Below are 27,296 nucleotides of genomic sequence, written 5' to 3'. Positions count from 1 at the left end.
TTTAATATATATTTTTTTTTACATGCTATACAGATGAGACTGCTTTTGGGAGATGAGAATGATGAATGTGAATGAAGAAAGAGAAGGCTGGATTACGATGACAAAAGGATGAATGTAAAGAGTTTAGAAACTCCACCGAACTAAATCTAAGCTTTCTGGGTTATGACGAGGTCTCCGTTCTAGCTGGTCCAGATGCCAGTTTAATTTTATATCAGATATCCGCCGTTCTCATCCTTATCAGATAAATTCAGTCTTTGTACTTTATAATCATATCTGTGTTTACTGTAGACAAATCTAACTTTACAGCAGCTCCACTGAACACATCATACAGTAGTGTTAGCTCTGTGGTTCAGTGTTCCATCACAACAGCATCACAGAGCTAAAGCGAATCTGGAGCAGATCCTCGATCCAGAGCAGTTACACACACTGAGCAAACTGAGACAACACCTCGAAAGATCTAATCCGGCTGTAAAGCGTATGAAGTGTGGTGTGGAGGGTGATCATCAGCCCTTAAAACCCAAACACACATGTCCTGATCTGATAAGGCATAGGGAAGTTACACATAGCAGCGTTTCAACTTCATTGTCTTCACTTGTTATTTGACTAATTATTAATGTACTGATTGTGTTGCCACGCAGCTGAGAAACTCTGCCCTCCGTCTGATCCTCTCTGAACGTGGCGGGCAATTATAATCCGGCTGCATTAGACAGGAGATCAGACAGTGTTTGGTGGGTGAGATTTTTGGATTGAGTCTTCACTCGCTTCAGAGGTAGAGATGCACCAAAATGAATTCCTGGCTAAAAACTGAAGTGGTCTTATTTATTATTTATATATGCTTTCGTTAAGGAATGAAAACGGGACAGCTTTAGCTGATAAAAAGAAGCAGCTAAAAAAAAAAGTCAGCAAATGAATCAAAATATGTTTTTTGGAGGATCTGATAATGATAATAATAATAATAATAATAATAATAATAATAATAATAATAATAATAATAATGTTTGTGCTTTCAGCAGGAGATTACTCCAGAGGTCCAAGAAGAGAACATAAAAAACATAAAACTATTACACTAGCACTAACAGCTTTCATAGAATATTAAGAACTGTCTCTGCATGTTGAACTCTTTTTGGAAAAAGGGGAAAAAAGTGAGTGGGGGGGGTGAATGAAAAAAGTTTTTGGGCCAAGAATTTTCACTCCAAATTTCGGTGCATCTCTACAGAAGACTCATCCCCAATGCAACACTGACGAAATCAAGCAAATGTATAATAAAGCTTTAGAAAGAAGTAGGAAAATACTATTTCTTCATACTTTCTCTTCATTCTTGTAAAAAGTCATGATGCGTTCAACTTCGTTTAAGAACCATTCCCGGATGTTTCTACAGATTTCAGAAGTCATAAGTCATCCGGCGCTTTCGCAACAGTTAGCACTTTACTGAATTTTACCTCAACAGAAACAAACAAAGCAAAAAAAAAACTTCAAGTATTCGATCAGACTTTACAGCTTATTTAAATCCACAGGTTTTCCACATACACACTAACTGCACGTTAATCCACTATGTTCCTGGAACATACCACTTTAGCGTTTGGGGGGGATCAGAAGGAAGGGGCTGCATTACAGGGAGCGCAAGGATGCAGAGAGCGGTCCACTTGAGAAGAGAAGAGCGTGTTCTAGTTACTTTCTCTTCACATAACCGGACATCTACATGGAGAAAATACAGCACTTTGTTTCCCGTCATGCTCTCTGAGGGTTTCAGGCATCACCTGTCATGGCAGAGAACATGATTTAAAACACATTCTAAGATAACCATGACAAGAAGATAAAAAGACAATAAATGTTAGTTTATTCGATATTCTGTAAAAGTATTTAAAAGTATTATGATTATTTGCTTATAACATGTCCATCAACAAAGTGTCTTATTTCTTATTTTGCCCCAAAACATTGGGAGTGAGGAAGAAGATGAAGATGATGAAGTCTGGTTCATCGGCTCACCTGCATGGTGCTGCACTTGGCTTTGGTCCCATGTGCTCAGGTCATGTGTGCTCCCGTTCTCTCTGAAAGCCAGCAGCGGAGTCTTCCTCCTCTCATCTTCTTCCTCTCCGTCTCCCTCCTGACGGGACAACTTGGTCACCATGGGCACTTCAATCACTTCCTCGAAGGTCTCCATGACGACGCCATTTTCTTGAAGGGCTTCTGTGCTCATGCTGACATTAAAATGGCGCACAGTTTTCAGTGAGTATAAATTTCATTTCAAGTTAAATACATCTGTAATCAAAGAGGACACACAAGACTGGACCTAATATAACACTTGTATCAAATCTATGGAGCACCTGTAGTGACGCATTATTACCACATGAGGGCAGCACAGAGATACAAATTCCATTATATCTGACTATTTCCTACTGTCCTGATGAGTGAAGTGGAGCTGTAGTGACAGTACTTACTCATGTCCAGAAGAGGGCAGTGTGTGTAAGCTGAGGTCAGGGTTAGTGTGTCCGTTGCTGTCACTGTGCTGTGTGGCATGAGGGATCTGTGGAGCAGAGACGGTGATTGACGGGATCCCAGGCATCACATTCACTGAGAGAGAGAGAGAGAGAGAGCAAGAGAGAGAGAGAGAGAGAGAATTATAGTATTATTATATATATATAAATATAACGTACAGCAGATTGTCAGCAAGGTATCTACATGATTGTTATACACTGATACAAAAGTACAGTGTATCTAATTTAATATGCATAATAGTATGTATAATTCAACTGAGAAATGAGAGAGAGAGAGTGTGCCATATACAGAGCAGGTAAAAAGAAAGAAAGAAAGAAAGAAAGAAAGAAAGAAAGAAAGAAAGAAAGACCCATACATAGAGAGGCATACAGTGAGAGACAGAAAGACAGATAGACGGACGGACATATTGAGAAAGTCTAATCCAGGTGAAATGGTGAAGTTTTACCTGCATCCTGAGAATTCTGCTGACTCAAGTCTCCGTTCCTCTGACTCTGACCGGGGCTTTTCTACACACACACACACACACACACACACACACACACACACACACACCACACATAGACCAGTAAAACATCACTCTATACAAGAGGCATGAGTGAAAAGTCTTTGAACAGAACATACGTGTGTATGTGTGTGTGAGTACCTGATCTGAACGGCGTGTGCGTTTCATGATCTCCTCGAGACGCTACGGGAGTAGAGAGTGTGTTTGAGTCACTGAAGAAAACATTTATTATCCAGAATAAAAAGAGAAAAAAAAAACCTTTTTCCTCTCGAGTCTCTCAGCCTCTTCTTTCTGGAAGTGTTTCTCTCTCTCGTGACGTAAACGCTCAGCCTCTTCACGCTGACGAGCCTCCTCTTCCTCTTTCTGTCCGCGTACACACACATATTATTATGAGTTGTTTGTGTGTGTGCAGTATGTGTGTATGATGAATGTGTGTGTATGATGAATTCCCCTGTATGGTCTTATATATATATATATATACACACATATATATATTCAGTGTGTGTGAGACCTGTCTCTGCAGCTGTTCTGCTTCTTCCTTCTCTCTCTGCAGTCTCTCCTCTTCTAAACGTCTCTCTTCTTCCTCCTTGTGTTTTTTCTCTTCAGCCAGACGCTGGGCCTCCTCTTCTCTTTTCGCTCTCTCCTCAGCTATCTTCCGTGCCATTTCCTCTCTATGTCGTCTGTCCATCAATGCCACACACACACACACACACACACACAAAACTTCAAAACTCCTGGTGAATCTTATAGTCATTGTGCAGTTCTATAACTGGTGGATCCGAACCTTTCTGCCTCCTCCTGCTGCCTCTTCTCTTCCTCCTCTTTCTCTCTCTGCTCTCTGGCCTGTCGTCGTTTCTCAGCCAGCAGTCGAGACGCCTCCTCTGGGTCTGTGGTTCCTGCACTAACTCTGACTGCTGGAGGACTCGTCACCCTCTCAATACCTGAAACACACAAGAAAACTTTAGAATGAAATATAAAACAGGCAAATGCTTGTGTGTGTGTTTGTGTGTGTGTACAGAACCGTAGCAGTCACTCTAACCATTGGACTCTGATTTACGTGTGGAGATTTCAGCTGCTGCTGCTTTTTTCTCACTTTGTTCCCTCTTCTCTTTATCCACCTCCTCATCCTCTTCCTTGCTGCCCTCTGTCTCTTCTCTTTTGGCCTTTTCTTCCTCCTTCAGGTTTTTCACAACCTCTGGACTTGCTCTCGGACTCTCTGGCTTACCCCGGCTGGGGCGCAGGTTACCAGGCAACAGAGAAGGGTTGCTAGGAGATAAGGGCATGGAAGATGGTGGAGGTGGAGATCTGGATCTTCTGGACATGGGAGACTTCAACGGTGGTTTAGTGGAACTCCTAAAGTCACACAGCAAAAAGTACTTGAGAGGGAATGTGTTCATTTACTCAGTATATAAACATAAACACCCTGATTGCACGGCTTCGTATACGGAATTTACAGAAAAAAATTGATGCTGTCAACTTTAAAGCTCTCTTTTATTTCAATTCTGCACAAAAATGTACCTGGCAGATGATGGTTGGTTTAATTTAGTGCGCTGGCTGCCAGGAGAGGGAGCTCGCTTTGTGGTGGCAAGGTTCAGAGTTGGAGTGGGACACGACAGATTACTCCAGGACTTGCGCACATTGTCCTTATCCTTCCTATCAGTCTAAAAAAGACAAAACAACAGTCAGATAAATGACACAAATACAGAAATGTAAATAAGATTCTAGAAGACATCAAAGCAAGAACTATTTCTCTCACAGCCGTTAATGTCAGACTGGCAGCATCAGGCCATGATACATCACTCATAAAACAAAAAAAAGAAATATAACTAATAATGACTAATGAGTGTTAATAATGATCAGCAGATGTAATATGAAGTGCTCATATCAGTTTCTATCATGTTACAGGGTTTATTACATATCGCTATTGATGCTTGTGTCCAGTAGATGGCACTATTGAGAAAGTTTCAAATAAATGATGTAAGGTACACATTTACTCAGTACAATCTCTTCCTTTCTTGATAGACAAAGTTTATAACCTTGGGCTGTTGTTTAAAACACAATGAGAAAGTTTCATAATGGTGGACACTTTGGTCAGAAAAACAGTACAGGTTTTTTAGATTCTGATCCTGTGTGTGTGTGTGCAGAAATGGGTAGAGTAACAGGTGTCGTTTTGTGTGAAAACACAGTGTATGATTTGGCTCGACACTGACGCTTGTGTAACAGACTGAATTAGTCGAATGCACGTCAGTGGCTCTGGGTCTCAGACTTAAGTCTTTAATACCATAAGCCCCTGGCAAACTACACACACCCAAAGGCTGGTGTGTGTATGTGTGTGTGTTTGTGTGTGGTTGGCCATCAGGTCAAACAAGAACAATCCTCAGCTGGTCTACTTCCTGTGGAGCTTAAACTCTAATCCACACTCTCATAAACAACAGAGATTTTTCTTCAAAAACTTGGTTTATTCGAATTCATTTTAATTTTTAATTTTTATACAACCACACTGTGTTTGTACCACAGAAATGTGAAATGTGTTTTTTACACAGGTCTAGGTTTTTAAAGAGTGGATCAATCACTTATTTATTTATTTCTATATTTGAAGCTACAGCTTCATACTGAATGCTGAATTGTTTATTATTCACCGTGTAAGCTCACTACATAGGGTACAACATACTGTCCTGATAGTACCTGTGTGGGTCTAACATCTAACAACAGAAAGGGAAAAGACAAAAAAAAAATCCAGGCTGTATACCAGACATACTGAAGCAAAATATTAAATGATGCTTTCACTGAGCATCAACCTGCACTCAGAAATGCAAAGCAATTGTGTCAAATTTACTTAGTCACCTTGAGGGGAAAATTCAATTCAGTTAACTGAAAAGAGGCATCAAGAAAAAATTGCTAAACAGCTAAAGCTAAAACAACTATAGAACTATTACAGCTAAAAGCATAACTAAACAGGTACAGCTAAAACACCAACAGCTAAAACACCAACAGCTAAAACACCAACAGCTGAAAGACCAACAGCTATAAGAGTAACAACTAAACAGGTACAGCTAAAACACCAACAGCTGAAAGACCAACAGCTGAAAGACCAACAGCTATAAGAGTAACAACTAAACAGGTACAGCTAAAACACCAACAGCTAAAACACCAACAGCTAAAAGACCAACAGCTATAAGAGTAACAACTAAACAGGTACAGCTAAAAGACCAACAGCTAAAACACCAACAGCTGAAAGACCAACAGCTATAAGAGTAACAACTAAACAGGTACAGCTAAAAGACCAACAGCTAAAACACCAACAGCTGAAAGACCAACAGCTATAAGAGTAACAACTAAACAGGTACAGCTAAAACACCAACAGCTAAAACACCAACAGCTGAAAGACCAACAGCTATAAGAGTAACAACTAAACAGGTACAGCTAAAACACCAACAGCTAAAAGACCAACAGCTAAAACACCAACAGCTGAAAGACCAACAGCTATAAGAGTAACAACTAAACAGGTACAGCTAAAACACCAACAGCTAAAACACCAACAGCTGAAAGACCAACAGCTATAAGAGTAACAACTAAACAGGTACAGCTAAAACACCAACAGCTAAAACACCAACAGCTAAAAGACCAACAGCTAAAAGACCAACAGCTATAAGAGTAACAACTAAACAGGTACAGCTAAAACACCAACAGCTAAAACACCAACAGCTGAAAGACCAACAGCTATAAGAGTAACAACTAAACAGGTACAGCTAAAACACCAACAGCTAAAACACCAACAGCTGAAAGACCAACAGCTATAAGAGTAACAACTAAACAGGTACAGCTAAAACACCAACAGCTAAAAGACCAACAGCTAAAACACCAACAGCTGAAAGACCAACAGCTATAAGAGTAACAACTAAACAGGTACAGCTAAAACACCAACAGCTAAAACACCAACAGCTAAAAGACCAACAGCTAAAAGACCAACAGCTATAAGAGTAACAACTAAACAGGTACAGCTAAAACACCAACAGCTAAAACACCAACAGCTAAAAGACCAACAGCTAAAAGACCAACAGCTATAAGAGTAACAACTAAACAGGTACAGCTAAAACACCAACAGCTGAAAGACCAACAGCTAAAAGACCAACAGCTAAAAGACCAACAGCTAAAAGACCAACAGCTAAAAGACCAACAGCTATAAGAGTAACAACTAAACAGGTACAGCTAAAACACCAACAGCTGAAAGACCAACAGCTAAAACACCAACAGCTGAAAGACCAACAGCTGAAAGACCAACAGCTGAAAGACCAACAGCTGAAAGACCAACAGCTAAAACACCAACAGCTGAAAGACCAACAGCTGAAAGACCAACAGCTAAAAGACCAACAGCTAAAAGACCAACAGCTAAAAGACCAACAGCTATAAGAGTAACAACTAAACAGTTACATCTAAAACACCAACAGCTAAAAGAGTAACAGCTAAAAGAACAACTAAACAGTTACAGCTAAAAGAGTAACAACTAAAAGACCAACAGCTAAAAAACCAACAGCTAAAAGAGTAACAACTAAACAGTTACAGCTAAAACACCAACAGCTTTTTTTTTTTTCACATATCTGAAATTCTGACTGCCGTCTTGAGCATCTTCTTACCGGCATATTCTGGGTTGCCTTCCTACACGGGGTTCCTTCCGGCCCGGCTCTGATGGCTCGCTCAAGGCTGAGGCCGGCTCTGATTGGTCGCTCAGCGCTGCGTGACTGCATGGCCTTGAAGGACAGTGAGCTCGTTTGGTGACAGGAGGCTGAGCGAGGACAAACGGGGGTCACTGAACCGAGGTCAAAGGTTAAGCAGCCGAGCAGGCCGTACGGAGTGCGAGTTTATTACACAGGGAGGTGAGGGATGAGTGGACGGGGTGAGGAAATGTGAGCATAAGATGTAAAAGGAAAAGAAAGAAAGAAAGAAAGCAAAGAAGGAAGAAACAAGAAAGAAAGAAAGTGTGCATCAGCATCTACAAAGCAATAAAAGGTCACACAGCGACTACGACCACCCCGAGGGGAGGAGCTAAAAGTACAGCGATCAGAAAAGTGGGTGTGGCCTAGCACACCTCGTCCTCCTGAAATGATTCAGTAATGAGTGTGTTCAGTGTGTTAGCAGCTTTTTGCCCTAGTGATTAGTTTAAAATTAGAAAAGACCAGAAAGAGAGAGAGAGAGAGAGGGAGAAGGAGACACACCCCAAAGACAACAAAAGGAATTAAAGTAGCATAAGACTCAAATGTTTACTCCCACATGCAGCCTTTGTACACAAGATTTAAATGAAACTAACCACACACACACACACACACACACACACAAGCCGACAGTAGCCCTGGAAACATTTTAAGGAAAGAGAAAAGCCCTGAAAGAGGCATTTTGTTTCAGAGAGAAAAGGATAAGCCGACCAAACAGAGTTCTATTCTCCAACATCTACTTCTTTCTTTCTTTCTCTCTCTCACACACACACACACACACACATCTTAAATGTCCAGGCTTAATGACTTGGGAAAAACAATTAAATTCATTTTTCTCAACAAACGATTGATTCATCAAGCGAGAAAAGACAGAGTAGATTGTGTGTGTGTGTGTGTGTTGTTGCTTTACCTGCTTCTCCAGACAGACACACAGCACTACGACTTCTGGCCAGGTATGAGTGTGTTGGTGTCTGTAAGCGAGTGACTACATTGTTCTCCCATGGGGTTAGAGGCAAACGACGTATACCTGAAACACACACACACTTTATGAGTTATAAACTAGTTTATTACAATTATTTCACTAATGCTAGTTAAAGGAACATTTGGCAAGCTGAAAGCATGCAGCCAAACCACACACCATAGCAGAGTGACACTTCATGAATATACAAGACCCATTTCCATCCCCAATGTAATCCAGACACCACTGAAGTCATTAGCATGCTGTAGGAACACATGCACTTAACTGAATACACTTAAAGGTGCAGTTTGTAAGTTTACACTTAAAGGTGCAGTATGTGTCAAGCTTGTCTAAGTCTTTAATAATCATATGGTTTCCAAGATATCTTGAACACTGTAAATTCACAATGTTGTGCTGCAGTTCAGGTTGTTATTTTCTGGCCCAGAAATGATTTCTGCCCCAAGGCTTCTCATGGGGAAAGTGTGGTTATGACAGAGGAGTCTGGAGTCTGCTAAGAATTAAGAGCTTTCTTTGCAATGGCTTTGAAATAATTACAAACTGCCCCTTTAATGCGATCAGGTTAAAATGTTTAAAACAGCTTGTTCTTGGGCCAAAGCTGGAAAAGACGGGAAGTAAGTTATAGGTCATATAGGACGAGAGGGAAGAACTCCTCACAAACATTCAAGACCCAAGACCAGCCTTTGAAACATGCCAGTTTGCCCCGACGTGCCTCCTCACACACATTCATTAAAACACTACCTGGGATCATGTTCTCATGTCTAATACAGAACCATTTTAAGTCTAGTGGCTTATTAATGAGCAGAAAGATGTAGGTGTCACACTTAAGACGTTATTTTGGTCAGGCTCAAATCCATTCGAAATTCTTAAATAATACATCATCAATCCTCAAGATTCCAGGTAGTATTATACAGTGAATTAGTGCATCCTGCTGAGGAAAAAATTATTTGTTTTTGTTCTAAATCCACCTGCAGGTCTGTCCTGATGGATCTTCTCTCTGGACACTCGAGCTTTAGACGGTACTTTAGTTACTAAGCAAGAGGAGGACAAGGACGTCTGCTTCTGTAAGCCTTGAAGCAACAGCATGAGACGAAAAAACGTGCACGTGTTAAACATACATTAGAGACTGAGACATAAGTCATGTTTAGACATTTGAATCAAGTTAGTGCTTCAAGTTCAACTGACAGGTTTTTTCCCCTAGGATTCTGTATTTAGCACCATCCATCTTGCTCTCAACTCTAACCGGTTTGCCTAGTTGATTAAAAGCATCTAAACAGTGTGACGCTACCGCCATCATGCTTCACTGTCAGACCAAAACATTCTATAGTGGTCTAATTTGGCTAAAGTATGTGAGCAACAGTGTTATAAAAACAAGACAAGTCGTAACATACCCAGGACTGACTGTGTTTTTAATAAGAACAGGGACGACTGAACATGTATGTATGTATGTATGTATGTATGTATGTATGTATGTGTGTGTGTGTGTGTGTTTACCTCGGTCTGGCGAGTTTAACAGTGTGGCAGAAGATGAAGACAGACGTTTGTTTATGACTGGGTCTATGTGCTTGGACAGATTCATGGTGGAGATTGACCTTCTGTCAGCATCTACACACACAGACACAAAAAACATCACCACCACACAGACACACAAAAACAGAAAAGGATAAATCATGAACAGAGAGCTCTGTACAGAAACACTGAGCGGGGAAACAGACAGGATTAATCGATTGCAGAGAGAATGCTGACTGAAAGGACAGGGGAAGGCAAGGACAGAGAGCGGAACCATTACCTACGCTACCTTTCTACAGTATGTTTCAGTGGTGTGGTCAAGGTCACAAACAAATTTACGTCATATCATCACCTGGCTGTTTGCATATACCCACTTCTACTCATTAGTTATTCATGTATCCCTAGTAACGCATCGCCCAGCTGTAGGGACACATGGGAGACATTTCCAATTGGTTACTTCCATAATAAAAAGTTGGCAACAACAAAGTAACTGATTGCAAGAAAGAACTAGCAAAGAGTTAACTAAAGAGTTATGTGAAATTAGCGTTAACTAATGAACTTTTTTTTTCAAAATAGACTACCCCACTGCTGTCATGTTGCAGCTAGTACTTAGCAGCTCTATGACTCTGACTAGATGAGATTTCTATCACAATCTCGGACTTGGTCATGACTCATCCCCAATTCTACAGTCAGTCCAGATGAGGTATACACCAAATCACCTCATAATGGACTGTAGTCAATGCTAAAGCTACACAGCTAAATAAACTCTATGGCAAACACGATCCTCTTCATCATTTCGCTAGTGATAATCGTGTGCTATGGTCTGAGGCTACATGCTAGAAGTGACGACGTTAGTCAGATGGCTAAAGGGCTGATCTACTCCAAGTCATATTCACATTGTGAGCGCAGGCGCTGAGGACGTGCACGACTGAAAATGCTGCCACGCTCCAGTCCAGCCAAGTCCAGTGTAGAGAGAAGAGCAGCGTCATCAAATCCTGAGAGACAGTGATGCGAGATATACCACTTCAAATACATACATATGTGTATAGAGAGAAAGCGACAGAGAGAGAGAGAGATAGCAAGAGGGATAGAGCGATAGAAACACAAATAGAGACAAAGAAAGTCAAAGAGATTGAGGGCAAAAGACTGACAGTGAGACAAAGAGAGAGAACGAGAGAGATTGACAGGCAGAGAGATAAAGAAGTAGCAAGACAGATAGAGTGAGTCAGAGAAAAAGAGAAAAAGAGAGAGAGAGAGAGAGAGAGAGAGAGAGAGATGGTAAGACCCAGAATGAGAGAGAGGCAGATAGAGTGAGTGAGGAAACAAAAATAACAGACAGAAACAATAGGCAGCAGCGATCGAAGCCGGACCCTGAGTCAGCAAGTGTGTGTGAGCAGAAAGAGATGCAGAGAACTAATTGGATGTGTTTATGTGTGCACACACACACACACGCACGCACGCACACACATACACACACACACACACACAATCATCTGAAGCCCCTCAGGACAGCACAGAACCGCAGCAGTGTGTTTTTAGCGGTTATTAGTGCTGGCTTTATATTTAGCCAGCAGTGTGTCATGTTTTTCGTACATGTAGAAGTGTAGTACTGGTGGTTGCTGGTGTTTATTGCGGTGGGTTTACCGCTGTTGTGCGAGGTGCTGGAGTTTAGGGTTCCTCCCCAGCTCCAGCGGTTCTGCTTCGGTCTGACTCGCTGACTCTTTTCCAAGGTCCTTCTCACCACAGCCTCATAGCGAGCCTGGAACACAAACACACACACACACACACACACGAAATGTCAAACTACACACATACTCTACACTACCCTCATAATAAAATGAAAAAAAAAAAAATCTGTATAAAGTAAAAACCTTTGAAAATAACATTTTATTAAAATATATATATAACACTTCTAAGGATTGTTTTTGGCAGCATGCATTTCACAAGTACTTTTCTGATAACATTAAGATGTTTCACCACCTCCACATCACCACCAACATTTCAAGATTTACTGATTTTGCTTCCAGGAACCATTTCGTTTCATGCTAGAGAGTTGCAGAAAAGGAATTTTTAGGATGAATTGTGCTGTATTAAATGCGGATTGGTCAAATCTACTTGTGTATGATACAGGATTCTGATGCATGACCAACGGAGTGGAATGTTGAAACGTCACATTTACTTTTATACAAGCGCAGAGAACATCTGAGTTTTTTTTCCTAACCAGTATGAAAGGCTAACAGAGTGAAAGAGTGATTCTTGTGTCCTTGAGCACCCCAGACAGGGCTGTGTTTCTGTACCGCAGTCTGAACTGTCATGCAGTCTGTCACACAGTTTACAGAACACTCACGGTTCCTGCAGGGCTGTGGAGCTTTTATATTGTTTTTACACACAGTTAATTAGTGAATTACATTTATTTAGAATTTGTTTTTATTTTAGTTAATAGCTGCTTTCAGGTACTGCAATAATAATAATAATAATAATAATAATAATAATAATAATAATAATAATAATAATAATAATCATAATAATCATCATTATTGCTACCACTTTTGTTTCTTTATTTTGCTTTTTTTTTGCCATTTTAGTAAAATAATGTTCAAGTATAACTAAATAGATACTGGTATTCTTAAATAAACAAATAAATTATAAAAATTATAAACGTATATGTTTGCATTGAATTGGACTGTATTTTTTATTAATTTTTATTTTTTATTTATGTTAGTTCATATTTTTCTTTCTGGTACTTCTATAATAATAATAATAATAATAATAATAATAATAATAATAATAATAATAATAATAATAATAATAATAATTCATATTTACGTCACATTTACTTTTATACAAGCACAGAAATAAAACATCTAAGTTTTTTTATTATTATTCACATATCACTACAAAGATTTTGGTAGAATATATACTGTATGTGTGGATTTGAGTACATATGCAGACATGTTTTTGTAGTGATACATTTACACACATTTTTAATATGCCATTCATCATGTTTTGTATTGGATCACAGTGAATTTTTATAAATACAAATATTTTTGGCCAGATTTTGGCAAACATGCAGATATTGTTTTGTAAATATGAAAATATGCTTGTGTAGATTTTGGTAAATATATATATGGTGAATATGTAAAAAAGTAAGGAAAGTATTGTGATGATGATGACAGGACCATCACCTTCTCCTCTTCTAGCTTCTGACGTCGTTTCTCCTCCACGGCGGCTCGCCTCCTCTCCTCCTTAAACCTTTGCTCTTCCAGGTGCCTCCTTCTGTCCTCCAGCTGCTTTTCATAGTACTGCCTTGCTCGCTCCTCACGCTCCAATAACTGAGCCTCTCGCACAGCTACACACACACACACACACACACACACACACACACACACACACACACACACACACACACACACACACCCTAACCTCAGCGAGTGTACAGATTCAACAAGCCTTAGGATGTGATTATTTATAGCACACCGAAATCCAGCACGAGCTCAACACCGCTGTCCAATCACCACTCAACACGTCATCTTCGTTTACATATTTATTAAAAGACAAACAAATTAACCAAATCCATCAGACCTAAACTTTCACTTTATGACTCAGAGCTTTTACATAACTCTTTGCGGGTGCCATGGCAACCAGGCCACCAAAAGTTTACATAATGACTAAAGCTGGCCACAGCAACCTGCCACGTTCACCTAATCATGCAGAAAGTGTGTGTGCTCGCAGTGATTTTTAATAAGACTTCACTCTTATCTGTGCGTTTATTTTGGCAATAACTACACTCAGAGGGCAGGTCGTAAAGGATCACACACCCGAGCACACACACTCAGGAAAAAAAACAAAAAAAACACACACACCAGGCGACATTTCAGCTACAACCTGGAAAGAGTGTGAGTGAGGAAGTCAGGGTAAGGATTTCTAATCCATGTCCTTAATCTTCCAGCTAGTGATTTCATCTCATATGGAACATTAAAACTACGATTCTGTTTCTCGGTATGTGAAAATGAACCAGCGTCAAAGCACAAGGATTTTCTGCTCTGAATGAGCAGCTAGAGATCCTGCATAAGATGTGGGTTTCGAGGTTTATTCATGAACATTTTCTCATCGTTTGAAGAATTTGATGCTAATAAAAATGTTTCAAAGGTTTGGGGGGAAAAAAACAAACACAAAATGGAGCCTACGAGTAGCAGAGAGTTCATTATCCTCTCATCCTAAATCTGAATCTGTGTGTCGTACCGTTCTGTTTCTCTTTCTCCTCCCTCCTCTCTCGAGCCAGTCTCTGTCTGTCATCGGGTTTGAGAACCAGGGTTTCTACTCTCACACACACACACACACACACACACACACACACACACACACACACACAGAGAGAGAGAGAGAGAGAGAGAGAGAGAGAGAGAAAATTAATGCATCAACAGACAAAACTTGTGTTTTTTCTGTTCTAAAACATATTTCAGTACATGTGTGTGTGTGTCTCACCTGGTCTATTCTGTACATCTGCAGAACTGGATATACCGTACGTGTTGTGTCCTGAGGTTGTGGAGTCTGGCCGACTTAAAGGTTTTTTCTCATAGCCTTGGAGATGGGAGTCAGATTCTGAAAGACAGAAAAGAGAGAAAGAAAGAAAAAAAAGCCTTGAATAACCTGTTTACAAAAACACTGCATCACACACACACAATTGTAAATATATAGTGATATATAGAAATATAATATATAGAGAAAAATTAAATGTTGCTACATTGTTGCTGTGTATTGATGGCGTATGAACCCTGAGACAGAGACAGACAGACAGCAGTCGGCCCATATTGTTTATTTACTTCAACTTCAAGTTTTTCGGTTTAAGTTATTTTGGTTCCTTGTCTTGTTTCTCGTGTTCTGAGTTGACCCTGCCCTACTTTTTTTAGTAACGAAAACACATTCTTGACTCAACGAAATGTCTGACATGAAACGTCAGAGCTGAATGGTGATAATATTAGCTTCGGCTGTGTTTGTAGAGATGGATGCTGGTATCAAGCCAGAATTTCACAGCCAATCAGGACAGATGTTTCTGTCATACATGACAAGATTTACAGACACAAAATGAGGTCTTGGGAAAAATCACATTCAGTTTGTTACGAAACGTTTCCGATTACGGACAGCTTTCGGGTCAGGAACTAGTGCTAATGTATTATGCAAACAGGCTCCAGAGCCAGCGCTGATTTTCCTGTGTGCTCAGCCTCGCCCCGCCTCGCCTCATCCCACCCGGCAATGTTGACTTTACGTTTATGTGCAATCCGGTTTTGAATAGAAAAGGAAATTTATTGCACCGGAGTGGAGGGCTGAAGGCTGTGGGATGGAGAGGCAGATTCTTGATCAGACTTTTACTCCTGAATGTTAGATATCAGTTTGAGAATCAGATTCTCCTCCAAGCCAAAGAATTAGAACTAATTCAAAGCACCTGATTCAATTCAGACTCATGACATGTTTATAAATACAGACCAATGCAGAGCCAGAAAAAAAAGGGAAAAAAGGCTGAACTGAGCAGAGATGCTGATGTGAAACTGCTGATCAGACATACTGGATATTGACGTTCTATCAAACGGGTTACTGAGGTTGCGCCGGTCCAGCAGAGGTTGGTATTGATTTCGATTTCAAAAGCAATCAACAATCCTCGGTGTGTATTGCGAGCTCATTGTTATGTATTCACACCCACACCCTCGCCATATTATGTGAACCTGAGCTCTGATTCTTCTGGACTTTCGAGTACCACACTGATATTTTGCAGTGATGAAGAAATCATAATAAATAATGCAGTTATTTCAGAAAACGACTGCAAGCCAGGCAGCATGTGTGAAACCTAAATCAATCAATCAATCTCTCTTTCACAAATACAAGTAGTATAGTCAAGTCACTTAAAACAAGGTTGAAAGCAAATCATCACACACTCATACATTCATATACACACACACCCCTCCATGTCGACATCAGGTCCAAAGTCTTTAAACTGCCAGTTAAATAAACCAGTATGCTTGAGTAGTGTTCATTTCAACACAGCTACTGTGTTCCTGCATGGTTGCTGTATAAAGTGTATAGCTGTATAAAGTGTATAACTGTATCAATATGTTGACATCCCAACAAAATCACCACGCCTCAACAGCACAGCCGGTTAAACACCATCAATAGGACACGCACTGAGTGAGAAAGTGCTTCATGAACTCTCCTGAACTCTCTCAACACACAGCGCTCAGGAGTGCCGCTCTTATTAACCTGCTTTTACACGGATCCCGTTTCCTACCTGATCAGACCCTCCAGAAGCTTTTTTCTGGGACTGCTGAGAAAACAAAAAAGCTTGAAATTTCAGAGTGCTTTTTTTTTAAAGGGCTGGACTACTCTTTATTGGCAAGATCGCTGCAGGATTTTTCTTTTAAACTCATACAAGCAAAGACATGTTATTTCTTTCACATGCACATAAAATAGAGCTTGTATTGATGTCACACGACACGTTTTGACCCAAATCTGCGGTTATTTTAGAAACATTGAGATCTCCTCTGAATGTCGGGGAGTTCCCTTGATTATCTGTGATCGCAAAAATCACAAAATCCTGAATGATATTCTTGGTTGATTTTCTGTACATGCAGAACTTATTTATAGAAACGTGACAGGTTCAATTTATGGTGATGTCAAAGCCATCATTTGCTGGGAGCCTAAGAGGGTGAACAAAGAAAAAGTAAAATAAAAATATAAAAACCCACCAATAAGCAGAGTGCATCCTGTATCTATTGTGGAAAGATACCTCTTTCAATTAGCATCAACTTCATAAATAAAATCACGTCAACACCTGTACAGATGCACAAATATCAGTTATAATGTAATGTTTGAAACAGAAAAATAATACATATGTAGGTTGGTCAGAATTAAGAAAAAATATTACGTATATGTTTACGTAAAAATATTATGTCTCACAACAAAACATGATTTCATTGCTTATACTAAACTAAAATAACTTAAAGCGTGAGAGCATGAACAATTTACGTAATATTCATGTAAACCAGTTACACTGTGGATGTTGGCACTGATCTGAGCCATAGTGTAACACTAGGGTTAAATTTTGTCAGTAGCCATGGTAGAATAGTGCAGTGGTAATGTGTCTTTTGTCCAGCATCGTGGGATTGATTCTCAGCTCAGGTGTTCACTTAAATCATGTTGGATGGATACGTAAACAAATTGTGTTCATGTAACTTGATTCATTCACGTGGACCCTGTATATGCATTTGAATAAAAAAAATTCACCTAGCTTTTTTTCAGTGACTTCAGCGGTCTGAAATGACCATCACCTGCTCCAGATTCTTTTTTCCTAAAAAGCCTGAAGCTGTTTAAGTAACTCTCCTGCTCCAGAAATATAAAAAGCCCCAATTTCACCATGGCCCATTTACTCAATATCAATTTCCAAACCTTTATATCAACAAACAATAGTTTTTATCCCCTAAGAAATACGGTGAAATAGAAAAAGCAGGAACAAATATCTTATGTCATTCAGTCTCGGTCTTATGGCTGAAACACCTGTGGGGAATTTACTTATAATAAAAGCCCCAGATCTCATTAACACATCAGTGTAATCTAATCTGAAGGCGTTCGTTCCCCACCGAGACCGACTGAATTAGAATACGACGCAGTACTGTATACGCCGGACCTACAGCTCTTCATGATGCTGGAATTGTGAGGGACGGAGTTACAGGATTGCCAGGGAGACTGATGGCATCATGGGATACCTGGAGACGTCAATACTGTAGACTTGAACTGATACAGAGGCGGAGATAAGGCAAAAAAAATAATTACCCGGATAAATTTTCCTAAACACGAAGCAGCATGGCTTCTGCAGCAGTTATCCAGTCACATCCAATCATCTCCAATTTATGCAAAGTATTTCACTGAAGAGAGGTTAGCTTAGAAAGAAAAGAGATTTTCACCAAATTTAGTTGATTTTTAGTTTATTTACCCTCCCTGTCTGATTAATGAGCTAGCGTCAGTCAAAATCAGTCACGTGAAGCACCTCTATGAATCAAAACACAACTGATTTATATTTCAAACTGATATACCAAGTGATCTGATTCCCAGAATCATCTATCTGGATGAAATCAGCAACAAAAAAAAAAAAAAAAAAAAAAGGGACAAAAAGAATGAACGAAATCCAATCTTGTAACAAAAAGCCTAAAAGAATTTTCTGCAAGTGGACCTTCAGAAATTGTAGTTGGATTTTTGTCCCCTGATTAAAAATTTCAGTATTTTTTTAACTGGGAAAACCTTACAGAAGCTACATAGAACAACAAGATGAACACCCAAACACGATATTATCTTAACACCTCCTTAGATTTGAGTTGAAATGTGATTACGTGATAACCAGAACCAGTGGTTTTCAAATCCTCTCAGCCGGACATCCTGAGAATCGATAGAAAAGCTGCAGCCTCATCCTCTTTCCCTTACTCGCTCGGGTCCAGCAGCATCTGATCCGATTTATTCCAGTGATCAAGCATTAATCATGTACCAAACCCCTCCTCCAGAACATTCAATTGTATCTGCGACAAGCAGAACTTGTAGAGCAACAACAGAAAGTAACAACGGAATGAAAAGGGGAAGTCAAAACAGCTAAAGTGGACACTCCACATGAGATCCTAATACTGTGCCAGATTAAAAATGTAGTCCAATATTACATTACATTTAGGGATCTATTCCTGGTGCAGGCTAACTGGGTTAAGGAGGATTTAGCAGAACATCCTCTCTCAGTGCCCTCGAATAGCAGTCAGGAAACTTGCATGTAAAAATGTAGACGCAATAACGCAATACAAAACCCTCATAAAATGCATAGGAACTATGAACATACGAACATTTCTGAGGTAAACGCTGTTTTTATTCTTCTGGACTACTGGAGACCGTTGTATACAGACTTCTCAATCTAAACAATCACACATTTCTGTTAGCAGTCAGAACTAGCGCTCAGGCTGAGGAGTGTTTACAGTGTTGCAGCTATTGATCAGTGAGCCTTTTTTTGTAAAATCATCTGTAAATGTCTACATAAGTCCAACCAAAAAAAAAAACCTGGTGTATTTAGGAAAGTTTTGCCAACTCTGATTTTCTTCGCATTTGCGTGAGTATGTTGATGAACTTCAATCCACCGTAAATGACAGAGCCATTGAGGATTTGCATTCGTTAATGCCCACAAAACTCCATATAAGAAAAAAAGGGAAAAAAAACAGGAAAATTTCTCGGAGGCAGAAGTCAAATATATTTATCAGCGTATCCAGAGGAGTCACAGTACCGGAAAACGTCAGAATATGGAGAGAAATAAACAGAGGTGTATTCAGAGTCATCCATCCAGCACTTTTCTACACAGTGGCATTTCATCCTAATTCAATAGACTTATTTCTCTTGAATTGAATTTGATTTGCTATATTTTACCTACGTAATATTTCCATTAATACCCAATAATCTACTATTAAATGTGGCCAAATAGTTAATAGCTGTTTGATAAACTAACGCTAACTTGCTAACTACCTGTTATTAAGTAAAACAATAATAAGCCAGAGATTGACAGTCATCTATAGACAAGCCTAGGTGAATGAAAATAACAGCTCTGATCCTGTATGATGTTCCTGATGATTAGCCACTAGCGATCACTGACAAAGAGAGATTCCAACGCAGTGAAAACTTTTTTTCCTTTCTCGTATTATCTAAGCAGTTGCGAAATCAAGATTTCTGTGGCTAAATGACAATATCTTCATAGAAAAGAACTGAATATCTGCTCTCTCCAATCCCCCAGTCATTTCTGCTTTTCTTTTCTTACCCAAAATAAGTATTTAAGATTTGTTCACTGAGAAGGTCAACATGATGTTTTCCTGTATTCCTCACCTCACTGCTTTTGACTTTGTTCAGTGGCCAAAGGTGAGAGTAGAGAATCTCTGCTCCGATCCTTTGTGCTAGTGTGTAGTCCACCAAACACATGACCATCTCATCCATATCACTATTCCTGCTGAGCTGTTACATCACGTCTCCAAATACCTCACAGACATGAACTTTTCACATCTTTGCTCTTCAACCTTGTGTAATAAGACCTCAAAGGGCAGCAGAAACTCCTGACTAGCGATTATTAGTGTAACAATCATTTGTTTCATTAGAAGCTCTACAGCTTCAGTAACACTTGATTAAAATAAAATAAAACATATCAGGTTGGTGTGATGAGGTCTGATCCAAAGCATAGACCTTTTCAGCACAATTTTTTTTATCCATTTGTAGTTGCATTAGTGTTGTGGAATGGCTTTGAAAAGAGGTAGTTCCACTAGGGAAGTAACCGTTACTATAGAAACACATTAATATAAAATATGATATGATGTAGCTTTTATGGAAAATTTATCAACACTTTCAGATTCAAGATTTCAAAAGTGCTGTGATACAATAAATAGCAGAGATGTTCAGTAAGGAAAAAAAAAAGACCTTTAACCCAAACATCTAGGAGAAAAAGAAAAGGGAAAACAACAACAACAACAAAAAACAGTCAATAATGTGAGTGTTAATTAATACACACGTGTGTGTGTGGTTTATTTTATTGTTGTTATATATATATATATATATATATATATATATATATATATATATATATATATATATATATTTCTACCCATCCCGAGGCATCTAGAGACTGTGCCATCTTCAGATGAGAGGTCAACCCTACGAGGATCCTAAGGCATCCAGAGATGAACCAGCTTCAGCTGGGTTCTGCTTCGTGAGGATTTGGGTATTCAAAGCAACGCTGCCAACCCTATGTGGACTTCGAGGATGACAACAACCTCTTAATTAATACACACTTAACATTCTGTATCTGCATCACACAACTGACTGTACATAAGTGCAGAAAGGACATTTTTCATATCACACTCTCCGGTGTTGATAATAATTTATAATCACACTCTCCGGTGTCACACAAATGAGAATAGGTTCCCTTTTGAGTCTGGTTCCTCTCAAGGTTTCTTCCTCATGCCAACTATAAGAGTTTTTCCTTGCCACAGTTGCCTCAGGCGTGCTCACTAGGACATCTAGGACTTTTTGCACTATGTTTCTTTTTCTTATGTTCTGTAAAGCTGCTTTGAGACTATGTTCATTGTTAGAAGTGCTATACAAATAAAATTGTGTGTATGTATGTACTGTGTGAATGGGACAATATAAGAGACTAGAGAACATTCCAGAGATTCACGTCTACACAGTACCAATCTACCAGCGTGTACGTGTGTATGTTTGTGTACGTGTGCGCATGTGTGTAGGCAGAAGGATAAGGCCTCTGAGAGCAGCCCTGAGCACCTTACCATCACTTTATGCTAATCTGAGAAAGAGTGCAGGAAAACGCTTGCTCAATCAAGGACAAAGCACAAAGGACTGCTCACAGACTCTACACAGCATTGCACACTCTTTTTCATGTGTTTTTTCTTCACGTTGAATGTTTCTTGATGTTCTTTAGAGCAAATATCGATTTCTGTGCCCATAAGAATCTGTGATTAGAACATCAGAGCATGTTCTAAAAGCTAATTCTTTGAGATTGAATCAGTTCCAAAGTGCTTAAAAGTGTCTGAAGTGAGATATGGATAAATATCGTCTCCAGTGAATCGGATTTCTGACGATGATTCAGCTCTTGGACCAAACCAAAAATGAAAGTATTCAATGAGCTCATCTCTCATCTTCAATAAACCCTCGATTACGGTCAGGATGGTGGAAATAAACCAGGCTACACCGGGAACATTTGGTGCTAGACAGGAACACATCCAGCCTCCAGGGTGTATTTAGTGTTACCAGTCCACCTACTGGGAGGTTGAATGAAACTGGAGGAAACCCATACAGTCATAGGAAGAAAAATGCAAAAACTCCTTACAGAAAATATTAACTTTATTCAACATTTCTACACTGTCTGTTAAAATGCACAGATATTTGAATATGCATAAATATGCAAATTTCCAAATATCTATCAAAATCTACCATAAAATCTGAGATTTTTACAGAATTATTACTAAATTCAGCTGCTAGCTAGTCAATGATTTGGCATGAAGGTTCTGTAGATTCCAAAGAAGTTTCCGGGTACTATACTGTCACAGCGGAATAATTTGCATATTGTACGTGATAGGTTCAATGTGCTGAATTATGACATCACACCTCACATTGAACTCATACTGAATCAGTTTTAACGGATTTAAAAAAGATCAAAGCTGATCATAAAATCAGACCTCCTGCCTCCAACATGGCTTGAAGGCTCAATATTTTTTCCTTGTGTTTAATTAGAATCAAAAGTCACATAAGGCACATTCCAACGATCCAGTTTGTCATGTTCACCTGACCTCACGTCAGTACTGCTGAAATCCTCCACCTTCGGGTCATGTGAGCCGATGTGAGCATGTCAGATATTAATGGCTCGTAGTGCCACGCCCAGTAGCCAAATACAACCAGGTTGTACTCACAGGAAGTTGGTTTATGACTCGGATAATCACCGCAGATGGTTTGACAAAAGCAGGAATGAAGAACAGACTTATGTGAAAAGATGAAATCATTTACACGACTCAGGTGTGTACAGAAACACAGAATAGTTCTCTGTCAGGTGTGTGTGGCATTAAACCTCAGGCCAGCCCACAGGCATACACACGCTGAATTATTTCTGGCTCCGTGTTCTGCCTTTTCTCACAGCTACACTGTCTTTCCGCTTACAGCAACAACAACAACAAGAATGTGATAAATACTGACAGTGTAAGGGATTTAATGCAGAAGTCATTCTCTTAACCATTGCTGTGAAACAATTTCAAGCTGTACCACCATTATATTAAAGTGAAGATAAATGCACAAAACTAACGGAAAACACACACACACACACACACTAACCATTGGCCTTAATTTAAAGTTCCATTTTGCAACTTCTTATATCTCTGAGGCAGGCTACTTAAGCCGACTTTACCCACATCTCTCAGCGCCAACCCTGCTTCTTGTGATCTCCAGAATTCTCATAGTCGCAACTCTAATCCACGTCGCCTGCTAAAGATAATCAGTCTATTCGATTAGCCGGCTCAGACCTAGATTAGAGCTGGAGCTGAATCATGCACGTCTGCGGATCTCGCTTTGCTCTTCCTGTTCTCTCCTCCCGTCCGTCACTCTGTGACCAGACTTCCTCTCTGCCTCCTTCTCACCTCCTCTCCTGCGTTTCTTGCACCGGCTCCGCTGCTCCTCATCTTCCTCGGTGATGGTGGTGAGGGAGGTGATGACCGACCTGCTGCCCCCCTTCCTCAGCCTGGGGGGCAACAGCATCCTCCCTCCCTCTGCACACAGCCCCCGTCCTGGCTCTCCTCGTTATTTTTTCTTCCTCTCCCTCTCTGTGAGAGTGTGTGTGTGTGTATGTGTGTAAGTGCGTGTGTGTGCACTCCTGTCCAGCTCGCTTACTCACGCTAATGCTAACTCCTAGCACTGAGGCTTCTCATCTCATCAAACTGAGCTCAGAAAGACACAGAGAGCAAGAGACAGTGTGCGAGAAACAAGAGGGCAAAACAGGAAGCTACTGAAAGTAAAAAGATGCTGAAAGATCCAGAAAGATGGAGGAAACAATTGACAAAGAAATGACAAAAATCTGCTAATCCAGAGGTAAACAGTTCAGAGTGCTGCTGAATGTTAAGGAAGATCATATAATCCTCAGTCTTTCATATTTTCTCTCCTGTTTTAAGCCGCAGAGATGCTGCCACTTTCCCTCAAGGTCTGTGCTACTGCTGTACTGTTCGTACTGTCCTCTCCCTCTCTCTTTCTGGATCTCTCTCTCGCTCTCGTTCTCTCTCTCTCTCTCTCTCTCTCTCTCACACACACGCCTCTCTATTTCCTACTGAAATATTCAGTGTGGAGAGAAACAGGGCAAGGTGAGCCAGTCGGTTAATGATCGCTCTACAACCACACATGGATGGATGGGTGGATGGATGGATGGATGGATGGATGGACAGATAGACAGACAGTTGGATGGATGAAGCATAAGGTTTGCAAAGGTTACAGCAACTCTAATAACCACTCTTTACAACTGCTGTGAGCAGAAAAGCAGCTCAAAACACAGCAAACTTAAAATCAGGGGCTACAAAAGCAGATTTCAGCCCTGAAGCTACAGTGGAAGCTACATTTCCTATAAAGTAGACAGTTAAAGATTGTAGTCTGGTGAAATGATAATTGTTGGGGTTTTTCACAAAGCACCTGGATGAGCTGCTGTTGGTTTTACGTAGAGGCTTGTGTGTTTTACATGAGATAGACAGGGTACTGAAACAAGTGGAACATGAATAGTGCAATTATTCCTGCTCTTCTGACACACACACACAAACACACACCTCCCAGTCTGTGTGTATGTGTAATAACAATATGCAGTGTAAGCAAGCACTGGGGCAATAATATCACTCCTGGGACTAATCACTTTTGGTTTTCCTTTTTTTTTCCCCCACAAACACACACACGTCTATATGGACAGACCGAGCTCCATTATGGTTAATCTGTGGCTATTCCCATAATGCCATAAATACAAAGTGTCCTGAGACGAAACAACGTCCTTTCACTGAAAGCTTTTCCTTTTTTAAATGATTAATCCTTTCATCTTCACACATGTTCCTGACCCATGCAGGAAATGCATTTTTCAATTTGCTAGCACTCATAAAACCATAAACCTGCTGAACAAGCGAGCGTCCATCCTTTATCGCTACATGCCATATGGCACACTGGGTCTATGGGTGTCACCTGAATAGATGGTGCGATTCTCTAGACATTCACGTCTCACCAATCAAGAGCATCTCGTATAGGTCATGAGAGCTGAAACTTACTGAAACGTTGTGTTCTCTCCGTCAGCAAGGCTCAGTGACTGTGAGGACATTAATAAAGCCTTCAGGGCCTTTAGTCATCATCACTGGTTATTATGATCAGAGCAGAATACACTGTTCGTAGTAAGGAAACCTTACCATGTCATTCCCACTTTAAATGCTTGACAACTGTTTTTCTTTTCCTGGTATGTCCCTTGTTTGTGTTCACTGCATAAGTGTATATGGAATAATACTAAAGTTGTTGTGTGCTTATGCAATTCAGCAGCTCACGCATTTTCCTTCACCTAAACCACCATGCAGAAATCTACACACCCAAGTAAAGGTGCATGCTCTCTCTTATGCACACACACACACACACACACACTGTTCATTCACACCAGGCCTAAGACTTGAGCAATCTCGATCTTTGCCCTGAGTTTCAGCGTCACTTTACTCTTTAACCTGCTTTAATAGAGCGAGAATATGGTTAGACTTTAATACAACAAATATACAAATCCCATTTAAGACAAGTTTAACGAATTTCTCATTATCATACCCCACAAAATAATTAAACATTAAAGAAATGTTCAAATACCCCGCTTTTAGAACAAAAATATACAGAAAGGTCAAGAAGAAGTGAGGCTGGGGCTGATTTCTTTCCAGCCCACACTGCTGACTCATTGCAGCCCATCACTGACAAATCGCTCTCCTTTTATGGGCTGATGTTTTAGGTAAAACACTTACACAAGATGTAAAACACAAATGTTGATGCTTCTGTAGAGACTAATGCTGCATTTAAGACAGAAGTGCAGTAATTACACAGTAATCACACTTGAACACCACCACAACTGCTTGTGTTTTTCTGGCGTGTCAATAACAAAAATGCTGCCTTCAAGTCCTTCTCGGAAGTTTGTAGGTAACAATCTGGACGTGGTTATTACAATATTACGTGTTTTCAAGTGATTTTGGTTCGAGGAAATTTTCCATTTCTTATTTATTTACGTTCTTGAGTGGCTATGATGACACTGTGGTATGTGTTTATGTGCATTCACTTCACGGTACTTCTGACATTTCATATGAATGCACAAAGGCTCATTTTCGACGTGAACTTCAGTTTTTCATTTTCTTTTACGTCTAAAAAAACTTTTTAAAAAAAGTCACTGAAGATACAAACACAAACAACAAATAAATAAAAAACAACATACATTATGTAACCTCATGCATTTTTTTTTTTTTACCAAAACCACCTGAACACATTCCATGTCTTAATCTTAATCTTCCGAACCCATACGAACAAGCTTCCGAGGAGCACTTGAAGGTAGCATAACTCCTGTTGTTTACAGGGGCGGAGTTCTGGAGAGCATTTGATTGAATGCAAATAGAATAAGTGCAGGACAAATTATTAAAAAATTCAACTTTCACAATACTCCCATAACAGATAATGTGTAAAATTAGTATATACCTATCTACAAAACTTTTTTTTTTACACTAATACTGTCTTATTTATGTCAACAGAGTCGTAGCTCGAAAACACTAGAAATGAATCACAGAGTCGACTCCTATTATTCGACTCTCTCATTGTTAATCCAATACAAACGATGATCTAATACAGGTTGATTCAACACTGAGGCGTTTATTTGCCCAGGAGCAGTAATAGCAGGTGCACTGACACCAGAGAGTTTATTACACTCCCAAATATAACACCGAAGCTCTTAAAATGGCTGTTACCCTGTTTAATGTTTACCAGTTAAGAAATCTAAACGATCTGCGCTGTTGTCTGTTGTGCCACAGCTTCCTATCCCAGTATAACAACACAAACAAAACTCGAACAGGTGTTTCAAGTTGCTCGATAACCTTAAAAACCCGGATGTAGCTCAATTCTATAGTAGCATAACTTTTTATCATCAGGGAAAAGACGTTACAAAGTGCAGTTTGGGTGATATTCAAACAAATGCGTGGTTAATAATAATCTCTTTCGGGTCTAATCCGGTTCTCGTGACCGACCGGCTCGCGCTCCAGCGATGTTCTACGATTAAATTTACCTGCTATGTTTATTTATTTATTTTTAATGTCCGCCTTTACACACGGCCAGGTTAAAACTGTTGATTCTTGTTTGTAAGAAAGAAATAACAGCTGCGTGGAAAAAAAAAGTTTTCAGTTGAATCGCACTCACCTTGGCTGGAACTCCGACAGACGTCGCTTTCCTCGCGCTCCGCCATTTCTCGCGACGTCACGGGAAAGGATTGCGGGGCGCGAGCGCAGAGTTGGTTATCAGATCCGCGCGC

At 39.9% G+C, this 27,296-nt stretch overlaps 1 protein-coding gene across 8 annotated transcripts; it reads right to left on the bottom strand.

Annotated features, from left to right (window-relative positions):
- Window positions 1-27,296, bottom strand: map7b (microtubule-associated protein 7b). 8 transcript variants are annotated; one of them, XM_058410307.1, is made up of 19 exons: window positions 27,185-27,296; window positions 14,678-14,794; window positions 14,435-14,509; window positions 13,378-13,541; window positions 11,786-11,951; window positions 10,178-10,288; window positions 9,652-9,753; window positions 8,618-8,734; window positions 7,633-7,805; window positions 4,517-4,659; window positions 4,038-4,351; window positions 3,783-3,939; window positions 3,510-3,678; window positions 3,257-3,361; window positions 3,140-3,181; window positions 2,942-3,002; window positions 2,439-2,571; window positions 1,987-2,198; window positions 1-1,757 (listed from the first exon to the last, which is right to left on the bottom strand). In XM_058410307.1, exons 1-19 carry the CDS (start codon window positions 27,228-27,230, stop codon window positions 1,747-1,749), a joined length of 2,418 nt encoding a protein of 805 aa, XP_058266290.1. In that variant the 5' UTR covers window positions 27,231-27,296; the 3' UTR covers window positions 1-1,746. The 8 variants fall into 8 exon arrangements, with proteins under 8 accessions (XP_058266290.1, XP_058266287.1, XP_058266288.1 ...); XM_058410304.1 differs by lacking the exon at window positions 27,185-27,296 and adding an exon at window positions 23,386-23,948; XM_058410305.1 differs by lacking the exon at window positions 27,185-27,296 and adding an exon at window positions 23,386-23,946 and having other exon boundaries at window positions 7,633-7,781.

The sequence above is a fragment of the Hemibagrus wyckioides genome, linkage group LG15 (genome assembly GCF_019097595.1).
Source record: "Hemibagrus wyckioides isolate EC202008001 linkage group LG15, SWU_Hwy_1.0, whole genome shotgun sequence".
Classification (NCBI taxonomy): Eukaryota; Metazoa; Chordata; class Actinopteri; order Siluriformes; family Bagridae; genus Hemibagrus; species Hemibagrus wyckioides.
This window is presented reverse-complemented; position numbering and strand designations above follow the sequence as displayed.

Bases quoted from the DNA above. Each gene is read 5' to 3' on its own strand.
- map7b (XM_058410304.1), bottom strand. From the start codon at position 23,503: ATGCTGTTGCCCCCCAGGCTGAGGAAGGGGGGCAGCAGGTCGGTCATC. The intron at 11,952-13,377 runs GTGATGGTCCTG...TTTGTGTTCCAG, and splicing joins AGAAGCTAGAAGAGGAGAAG to GCTCGCTATGAGGCTGTGGT. The intron at 8,735-9,651 runs GTGGATTTAGAA...TGTGTGTTTCAG, and splicing joins CCATCAGGACAGACCTGCAG to GTATACGTCGTTTGCCTCTA.